The following is a 9,978-nucleotide window of genomic DNA, read 5'->3' as shown; positions in this document are numbered from 1 at the left end:
CAAGAGATAAGGGATTTCTCCAGGTCAAGAAAAGTGACAGTCCCTGCTTTTGGCAATATCCATGGATGAACAAACTGCCTTTTGCCACAGCGATGGTAAATTTGAGATACTATCAAGTTCTCTAGAAAAGCTGCTATTCTAGAAATGCCAAAAACAATCCTGGATTCTGGAGTCTTAAACATGCAACGTTTTGACCGGTCTTGCAGGTTACCTAAAGGCTTTGTCTGTCTTGATAGAAAAACCAACTCTTCCTAAGAAAAGAACAAGACTCAAAAGCCTTAGCGAACATAACGTCAATCTTTCTTAGTAATTTCTAGAAGCAAGTTCTTAAATGCAGCAGAAAAAATCATGGCAGGATAGGGGGAGTCATGAATTTCGAAAGTTGGCAAGTACACTAATGATTATTGTTTAAGAAAAAAAGTAGGAGGCAGGAATTTTTTAGATCAAGAGCCGTTCCAGGTTCTTCCAGACAAATGCAGAGCCTATACTGATAAATCTCCTGCTCCGAGCCGAGTAAAGCATCAGAACAACTTGAAGAGCAGTAAGTGAAAGCCAGGGGTTATACCAAAACCAGATCCTTTTGTAGATGTGTTAACCTGGTAAACTCTTGGCAGGAACTTGAACTTGCTAAATTCTGTACAAAGTACTTGAAACCAGGAGGGGGAGCTAGTGCTTAACCGAACAGCCCTTCTATACTTAAGAACCACTAGAGTTTAGATGAAGCAGGAAAACTTCACACAGGACAGATAAGCAAAACAGATTAATCCCTTTAAGTGGCTATGCTGCACTGAAAGAATACTCCACCAAGTGCTGGCTGTGCTGAGAGAGGAGCAGAAAGAGAATACGAGTCCCCCAATGAGAGTCTAAGCTCAGCTTTCATCAGCTACTGTACAATAAGCTCAAAAGATTTTACTAAGAACTACCCCAGTAGCACTTCATAATCAATAAAAGAAGAAAGAAACTTGAGCATCTTCCCTTTGATTATGTATCGCTCAAATTCAGATTCCAAAACTTGAACTTCGGGAATTTTAGTGCTTGATGGAAAATCCAAAACAGTGCCTGGTTTAAAAATATTTATTTTACAAAAATTAAAAACAAGTAGTATTTACAAGCATTTTAAATAGCAGCTCTAAGCCTCAACTCCTAATAATGGATTGTTTAAGCTTGTTTAAAATGCAAGACAAAGTCTTTAAATTTAAAAAGTTTGCCATGTCCAAAAGGCTCAGGTTTTTCGTTTTGTTTTTTAAGAAATGCCATTGCAGAGCTGTTGGAGAAAAAAAACCCATAGAATAGCTCATTTTTTAACAAGTCAGAATCCCAAGTTGCTCTTCCATCCTCTAACTACTTTTCAGATGTCTATAATGAAGAGAAAGGGAGCTGTTTTGTTGTCAAGCATATAGTAAAATTAGGGGCTGGAGAAAAGGAGCAAATATTTATCCATCTGCTGAACTACTTGTATTGCAAGGAGAAGAATAAAATTTGTAGGTTAAGCTGAAGAAGACTAAAGTCAGAGTATTGGTCCAATCCCCCGTCAAAAGGTCCTCGTGCAAAGGTGAACTTTTAGGCTCTCAATCTATTTCCAGAACAGTTTATTAATATCCATAAGAACTAAGCTGAGGCTCAGTATGAGTCAAACTTGTACCGTACAGAATTAGAAACTACGGAGAGCTGATCAAATCAGCACCAGTAATATCCATTCCCACTGTTGTTAAAGCAAATCTCTGAATATTTTTAGCTGCAAGGATCATTTTTAATGGCACCTCTTCCCAAACCTCTGCAGTGATCAAAGGGAGTAATTTCCACAGACTACACAAAGATAAAATAAGCAAAACATGAGGTGAAGCAGTCACCCTCACAACATGCAGAAGTTTTAAAATAAGCTTTATAAAGCACAATTTGCAAATTTGTGTGGATGTCTGTGTCCATTTTCGCTGGATTTCCAGACTCTTAGCTCTACTGAATATTCTACCATTAAGTCTTCCTTGCAGATTCTGTACAGTATAAAGAGGAAAAAAACAGAGGTATACACAGTAGGGTCTGTCTTTTGCCCTTGGTATTAAAAAGGTGGCAAACCACAAATGCTGGCATTAGGAATTCAGTCAACTCTCTTCTGGGTTTCAAATGAAGATGCAGCTCTTCAGCAAATCTGCAGGCCTTCTGCAGGCTGTATACTGTAGATGCCTGTTGTTTGTGACACTATTAGGGAAAATGGCTGAGGACAGCAGCTGCCAATATGGTAACCGTGTTCTGCTGAGGGGTACTGCTTATCACGGCTGCATGTTGTTGATAATAGCCAAAATGCTCATTTTCTCCTGGGCCGAGTCCACATCTTCATTTTGTTTCTGAGCCACTCCTGTGCCAAGGCCATACAACCGCCCACAATACTTTGCGTCATCAATTGTATCCTCAAAAAACAACTGCAGATTAAAAAAAAAAAAAAAAACAAAACACAAAAGTGAAGAAACAGGTATTGTTTAATTGTGTCTCTAAATCAGGAAGCACCCAATGTTAATTAAACAGCTCATCTGAAGTCAGCCACCTCTAAGATGCAGCAAGCACACGAATAAAAATAAACACACAAAAGAGGAATAAACAGAAGTCTGTGCCAGTATCAACAACTCCTATTATTGGCAGTTTGAAGTGGGAAGGCCACAAGGCTCAAAAAAAACCAAAACAAACACATTGTGCATGGTGACATTTATGGATAGGAACTGGACAAAAAAGAACCATAAGGAATACCGCAGTACCTCTTTCATTCTGAAGAATGCCATTCCCGTGAGAAGAGAGTCCGATCCTGCCTGGTGTTGTCGTCCAATTCGCTGCAAATCCAGCTGATCTGCCACTTCTTGAAGGCCACCCTGCAATGAGAACAGATTGTGTTTTGGAAGATCCATCTCTTACCAAAATTGCCACGCTTTTCCAAAACATGAGGGCAAACACTGGCTATGATGAATTGATGCAGATTGCAGCAGTACACACACACCAGCTGTGCGTGAAACAGCGGTAAATATTGTTTAAGAACACATAAATACTCCTCAAATTTAGGTATCTTGCTTTCCTCCTGCAGATACTTGAGATGACTGTGGGTACATTCATAGGTTACAAATGCTGGACCCTTCCCTCCCTTCCCTCAAACAAGGCTGTGATTCAGTAGATAAATTACTTTCAACCCTCTGAGTGTCCACCAGTTATTCAAGTCATATAATAGTTCATGTAAGAAGAAATACTCCATCTTGCATAGGGAAGGTAAGCATGCGGAATTATAATTAGCCTCTGAAATTACTGATACACAAACCGGAAGGTTATGGCAGTGTCCCCTACGTAATACACGTATTGATAAGTCTAAAACTGAGGAGGCAGTTATCTATTAGATACAAACTTAGTCATAGGTACTTATGTGTGACTACAAGCTTTTATACACATTCCAGTTTTAAGACTTGATATACGCAGCAGTTCTGTCGCTTCTCTTGCTCTACATTTACAGTGTTGATGCCCACCCATCACGTGCTGGGAGATACAAGTACCTTGAGGTTTTTGCAGCTCTTCATTAAGTATTTTACATCATAGATAGATGGGAAGAAAAGGTTCAAGATATGGAAAAATTCATGTTCCTCCTCTGGTAACCTGGAATCTGTCAGCAGCTTCACCATGTAGCCAAAGTCATAACCACTGAAAACAAAAACACAGAGACCAGATAAGCAGGAAACACCTATACTTAGTGGGTACCTATATCTCATTTTTCACAAGAGTTTTTTATGCTGTAGCTTTCAACCTTTAACATTTTCTGACATTCATAGAACTCCTCTGGATCAGAGCCAGAATTCATCCTGATCATCTAAGTCAATGTAGGACTTCTGAATGCTCCCTGGCTGCCTCCGCTAACCTCTTGCGGAACAGCTAAGCCACTGGGAAGAACATAATTTTCTTCCCAACACTGCAAGTTTCTGTAGCTACGGGCAATATGGAAAAGCAGGAAACCCTGTAAGTATCTGTTGCCACCACCTCTTCCTCCCTCAAGTCCTTTCACTTGTGATGGTATCAAGGACCAGAGGCTTTGTAATAGTTGCCTGAAACACTACAAGAAAGACATCTTAACTACGCAGATTTCTACCTCTACATGAACACAAGATGGAAGTTGAGAACACCATCAAGAGGGTAAGGAAGAAGAAACAAAAACCTTACTTTACAGCGCACACAAGTTTAATAAGTGTAGAAATCACATTTCAACTTGTTAATAACTTCTTCTATAGAGGAAGACTATAACAGCGAAAGGATTTGCAAGCAACACATACACAGAATTCAGATCACAGTAAGTGCTAGTACAAAATGAAGTGCCAAGCGTCCTTCCTTCTTAAACTTGGCCTTTGTATCTGTAAGCTTGTTTTAAGAACTGCAGAGCTGCTAATTCTTCTCCTTAAAATCTGTGTCAGTCTCCATGGACAAAAGCAGCAGTATTTCAACCAAAAAGAGATTTCTCACTTCACAGTGTCAGTGACCATCACCTACCTGTGGAAGGAGAGCCATTTCACACTGTCACTAAGGACGACCCCAGATGTCATAAGCAACTCGGCAAAATGCAGGGTATCGATCCCTTCTTCTTCATGCTTCTGGAACTGCAGCCCAGAGCTGGCGAGGAGGTCTATGGAATCCTGAGAGTACATGTCCTCCCTGAAGGAGAAAAGCAGCTTTGCACTCAAGGTACTAACAAGTCAGGCTCATTTTAGAAAAATTCCCCCCATACTGTGTTTAAAAAATTGGAGTGACAAGTAGGCTATCTCTGGGTTCCACATTTGTCTTTCTAGAAAATTCAAATTAAGTCAGTTTTAATACCACTATTGCAGCCTCCTACATCCATACCAAGCTGTTCTGCAGTCATAATTAGTTAATAATGCTGTTGCTAGTACAAATTCCAAAGAATCCACCTCCACAGAACTGAGTGATGTTTTGAAAAATGTCACTTCTGCAAGGCGAACAGAAGCACCACAGATGAAAGCACGGAGAAAAGGGGAGGTCTCCCAAGTAGGATGACATGCAGCTCTAAAGCACTGAGCATCATTCCTGTCTACATTTTTCTCTTTCGCTTCACAGCACAAGCACATACCACCGTATCATCATCTCCGGTTCCATCTCTGGGAGTAAACAAAATTGCATAATACTTGACTAAGGAAGGTGGATGGGGATGAGTGATGATATGCTTGGTGGAGAGCTGAGCAGGAACCCGACTTCTATACCAGTTTGTTTCATTTAAGGTGGGTGGGGGGGTCAGGGAGAGAAGGACATGACAACACACAGAGCAAACTTCATGCCAACTATGATAATTGAGTCAAATGAAGTGATTGCACTATGAAAACCACTTCACTCTGATTCCAATACTTTTAAAAGGCTCACAAAGTTGTGGAAGTAAACATTGCACCTTTTGGGTTCAAGAGCTGTATGATCTGCACGCACTAGCTATGAATTTCTGTAATGTTTTCCAATGACAGTTCCATAAAAATACTGATTGATTTCCTATAAATGTGTGGTTTCGCCAGACAAACCCTCTCTTTATTTCCTGGCAGGTCTAGTGGTAATTATGCCAAGTTTGTCTTTACAATTACAGGGGAAGGGATAATGAACCTTGTTTCAACTGTAATCCAGGATATTGCAGCGTAGAGCTGACAAGAACAACGGCCACACTCCATTTAACAAGATTCATTCTCCTGAACAGGTGTGATGATTACACCAACATTTTTTTTAGATCCCAGTTTATATTTTAGCATGGATCTGTAAAGAGTATTTTCCTTTTTTCTGAAAACAGCACATCCATTTACTTTAAGCACAAAGAGATGGATTTTTATATATATATAAAATGTATAAAGTTGTTGCAGAAAAAAAAAGTTTAAGGCACATACAATTATTGGGGATAGGCTATTTATCATGGGAAAGGCTATTAAGGATACGATTTCAGCATGGCTTTGACTTCCAGAAATACTGCAAACTTCCTGTCATGCCAAAATAGGTTCCCACATAATCTGTCCTAGAATCTGATTTTTTTTATTGCTCAGAACCAGCCACTGATGATGAACATATGGACAAAGGAAAGCATTACTTCAGCAGAATAAAGTAGGCGATTATTCCCTAGCTCAAGAGACTCACGTAAGGTTGAATTTGAAGTTAAACTGCCAGGTGTTGATGCCGGAAGGATATTCTCCTTTCTCATTTGTGAAAGTCAGGCCCAGCTGGATAATTTTCAGAAGGTCAACGTTACACCGAAGGAGCTGATATTGATAGTCTATGGAACTGCGGAATTCACCAATTGGCCTTACAACAACTCCAGGAAACTCTGTGTCCTAGGACAGAAGCGAAAAATCTTATTTCACCACTTACTTTACTTGGAATCATTATTATCATTCTATTAGGAGTCTATTCATTTCTACGCTTGCAGGTCTCAGCGCTGCGTTCTGTGAATTCTTCTGTAAAAATCACTTACTTTCTCTCCTTTCCCATATTCAGACAGATTTTAAACTGCTTCAAGTCAGACACTAGAAAAGCCCTACACAATTTGTTAACTATTGTATTCATTCATTTATTGAAGGTATCCTTTCCTGCCATTTTGTTTTATTCCCAAACAAAAATGTTATAAAGTCATCCAACATGCACTATTGTATAATCTAAACATCCCACTCTCGCAAAGGACTAACTCTCTCATTTTCCCTAAGTCTACCAAAATGGTATTTATTTATTTATTCGGTGTTCTTCCATGAATTTAAATGCAAGTTAAATTTAGCACTCTGACCATCTTCATTTGACAGTCCAGACAGATAGTGATAACCTTCACTGGTTTTGAGGAACGGCCAATGCCTACAATAACGAAAACTACTGCCAATCAAAAAAAGACCTTAACAGCAGAGCAACCATCTATTATGCAGAGAACATTTTACTTGGCCAGTGACAGTGTGCTATCTTTGCTGAACCTCAAAATTCTAGACTATTTTCACTCTCAGAATAGGTCGCGTCACTTATACTGACTACAGCATGTGCAAAAAAACTTTCATGGAGAATACAATGCTGTGTGTCTGACAAAACTTCTCCCTTGCCCGAGATCTTTTTGTGTCCACTCTTACAGCACAGCCATTAAAACAGGTCATAAGCACACTTTCAATGAGATCAAATAGAAGCATTTTCCACTGACATGATAACAAAAACCTCATATTCACTACACTGAAATACTACACACTCTGGGGGGGCACGTGTTTTTATGCCACGCTTTTATTAAGGACTTTTCATATCTTGAAGTTTAGTGTTCCCAAGCAAAGTTGGCATAACTTACAATATCATAACTAAAATGAGCTATTTATGTCACTAACTGGCTCCTGCCAAGCAGATACAGACTTGGAAGTGCAGGAAGAGATTCGCCCAACCGGGAGAGATTCTAGTAATCTTAAACAAAGCTTTCTGAACACATTATCATACCTACAGCCAAAATATTTTTCTTCTGTAAGAATCAACATCTGACTCCCTTAAAAAGGAGGCAGCCCAGCTGACTCGTTGTTACTTGCAGGTCTTTTGTCCTACAACACCACGGCATCTTCCATAACCAAAGGGAGAAACTTTCAAAGGACAAATACACTGGTGGAAATCGGAGGATTTACACTCAGTTGTACATCTGACCGGTTTCATTTTCTGTTGTATAAGCTAATACATGCTGAACAGGTAAATATTAAATGAATTCAGGTTTTTAAGGTGGTCTCTCTCTTCCCCATCTTTCACTCAATCCATATTCAACACTACCTGTATTAAATTCTGGACAGCTTCTACAGAGCAGTTTCCTAATTTTTCACCACTTAACTTCTAGCTTGGTTTGAATAGGGACAGTGGGAAATAATTCCTTGCTCAAGAATCAGCATCTTCCCCTTTCCCCCAAAATCCCCTGACTAAGGCAATTAGGTCAAGTATAAAATATTTACCATCGCAATGTAGCTGTAACTTAGAACAATCTCTCGAATTTTCCTCATCTCTTCCTCCAGATTGTTCGCCCATACTTCACAGATCACCTGGCTGTTCTCTGCAAGGGCTGCTGGCATCTTGCAGGGACCAGAGTAAAGACAGCTGATGCTGAATTCAGATGACAGCGTAGAACTGCAAGCTGTGCGACCTTATCAGTGTGCTGCATTAAACAAATAAATAATGCTTTATATGAAGAGAGATCTACATATAAGAATGAATGCCCTGGCAAAATCTGTCACACTTCCATTTTCACTTTCAAATAGCCCATTTCAAGTTTACACCAAGTTTTTTCTTGCTTTTATAACTTCCTGTAAACAAGCTGAATGAGAAAAAAAAATCTAGAGCATCCGTTCAAGGTACAAGAGTGGATGCACAGTTAACCGTTTGGTTATTTACGAAAACAGTCATTCTCCCTGTCTGTCTTGTCCTGTCATACGCTCTGAAACTTTGGGCATAAGAGGCACAAGCAAGGAACCCTCACATTTAATACTTTTCAAATATTACGACAGCTTTCAGAAACAGCAGCAGAACACTTTACAGGCGACATTTATAGGCACGAGCTTCCCTGACATAATTCAGGAAATACTGAATTTCAGTTTATGCTGCCAGCGGTTATAGCAGTGCTGCCCCTCGCATAAATCACCGCTCGTTCACCGCTTCCTGCAACAACACCGGCAAAACCACCCCCCGGGTTCCGCACGCGGGGGCTCCGGTGCCCCCACCAACGGCCGGGCCCTGCGCGACCCGGCACCCGGGGACCCCTCAACCGCCACCGCTCGGCCCGACACCGGGTGGGGCGTCCCCGCTCCCTCGGCCCGCCGACAACAGCCTCGCGTCCTCTGGGCCCCTCCCGCCGCCCTGGGCCGCGGCCCACCCCGGTGGGGGAGCGGGGGCCGCCGTCCCGCCGCCGTCCCGCCGCCGTCCCCTCAGCGCCCAGGGCCACCCCGCCCCCACCTGCTCGCGCGCCGCCGGGCCAGGCCCCGCCGCTGGCGCTGGGGGCGCGGCCGCTCTCTCGTTCCCCCGCTCCCCCCCGCCGCCGCTGCCGCCGCTCGTCCGCTCCACCGCTCCCCATCGCCGCCCCCGCCCCCACCCTACCTGCCCGGAAGCCGGGGCCGGGCCGGGGCCGGTCGCCTGCGCGCAGGCGCGGTGGGGGCCTCCGGCAGGGGAGGGGCGGGACTTCCGGGTTGCCGCTCGGCACTCTCGCGAGAGATATGGCAAAGCCGCCGGAGCGCGCGCGGGCGCGCGGCGGGGAGCGGGGGGGAGGACGTTGCTTGCGCGCGCCTGTCTCGCGGCCGCGCGCGCCCCCGCGGAGGGGAGGGGAAGGGAAGGGAAGGGAGGGGCGGCGGATCCCGCAGGCGCGGGGTTTCTGCCCGCAGTGCGCCTGCGCAAAGCCCGCGGAGGCGCCCTCGTGTCCTCCTCCCCCGCAGCGCGGCGAATGGACTCGCCCGGGCTCCCCGCTCCGGGCGCGGCGGGAGAGTCCAAAGTCCGCCGGCGGGGGGAGGGAGAGGAGAGCTCGCTGCCCTCCGCTTCATGAGGGGATGGAGGCGTCGAGGCCTTCCAGCCCCGCTGGGCTCCCGCCATGCCGGCGTGGCCAGCAGCCCCGCAGCAGGGCCCTGGCTGAGCATCCCCAAAAGAAATACCGGCTGCCTCTCCCTCAGGGAAGGGAGGCAAGTGGGCCACAGCAGAGACCCTTGGGCTGCGGCCTCCATCAGGCCTGGGCTGTGGCGAGGCCCAAGTCTCCCCGCAGGCTCTCAGGCCTTTCCTGAGCAGCCCAGCCGTGGGCACACAGGGTTGTGGAGCAGGACGAGGGTGTATTTTTCAAGATCATGAGGGCAAACTGCTGGTGTCCTGGCGCGTGTTGCTTATACGTCGTAGTGTGTAGCAAGCTCAGTAGTTGAGGAAGTTCTCTTTCTGCAGGAACTTAGAAGTCATCATTCAAGTACCTACTATGCCTGCAAGCGTTTGGGCTGGCTTCTCCTGCTCCAGAAATGC

General features: G+C 44.2%; 1 protein-coding gene across 3 annotated transcripts; it reads right to left on the bottom strand.

Annotated features, from left to right (window-relative positions):
- Nucleotides 1-1,058: 1,058 nt before the first annotated feature.
- Nucleotides 1,059-9,300, bottom strand: CNOT8 (CCR4-NOT transcription complex subunit 8). 3 transcript variants are annotated; one of them, XM_074604338.1, is made up of 7 exons: nt 9,082-9,300; nt 7,947-8,146; nt 6,136-6,329; nt 4,507-4,668; nt 3,525-3,669; nt 2,748-2,858; nt 1,059-2,417 (listed from the first exon to the last, which is right to left on the bottom strand). In XM_074604338.1, the coding sequence occupies exons 2-7, from the start codon at nt 8,061-8,063 to the stop codon at nt 2,268-2,270; spliced, it is 879 nt and encodes a 292-aa protein (XP_074460439.1). In that variant the 5' UTR covers nt 8,064-8,146; nt 9,082-9,300; the 3' UTR covers nt 1,059-2,267. The 3 variants fall into 3 exon arrangements, with proteins under 3 accessions (XP_074460439.1, XP_074460440.1, XP_074460441.1); XM_074604339.1 differs by having other exon boundaries at nt 8,941-9,083; XM_074604340.1 differs by lacking the exon at nt 9,082-9,300 and adding an exon at nt 8,861-8,930.
- Nucleotides 9,301-9,978: the final 678 nt, after the last annotated feature.

Source organism: Larus michahellis, chromosome 11 (assembly GCF_964199755.1).
Source record: "Larus michahellis chromosome 11, bLarMic1.1, whole genome shotgun sequence".
Taxonomy (NCBI): domain Eukaryota; kingdom Metazoa; phylum Chordata; class Aves; order Charadriiformes; family Laridae; genus Larus; species Larus michahellis.
Note: the sequence above shows the minus strand (reverse complement) of the source record. Positions and strands in the feature narration are given on the sequence as shown.

Excerpts from the sequence above, each read along its gene's own strand:
- CNOT8 (XM_074604338.1), bottom strand. The coding sequence starts at position 8,063 with ATGCCAGCAGCCCTTGCAGAGAACAGCCAGGTGATCTGTGAAGTATGG. Across the intron at positions 6,330-7,946 it reads GTTACAGCTACATTGCGATG|GACACAGAGTTTCCTGGAGT; the intron begins GTAAATATTTTA and ends CTTCTGTCCTAG. Across the intron at positions 3,670-4,506 it reads AAATGGCTCTCCTTCCACAG|TGGTTATGACTTTGGCTACA; the intron begins GTAGGTGATGGT and ends TTTTGTTTTCAG.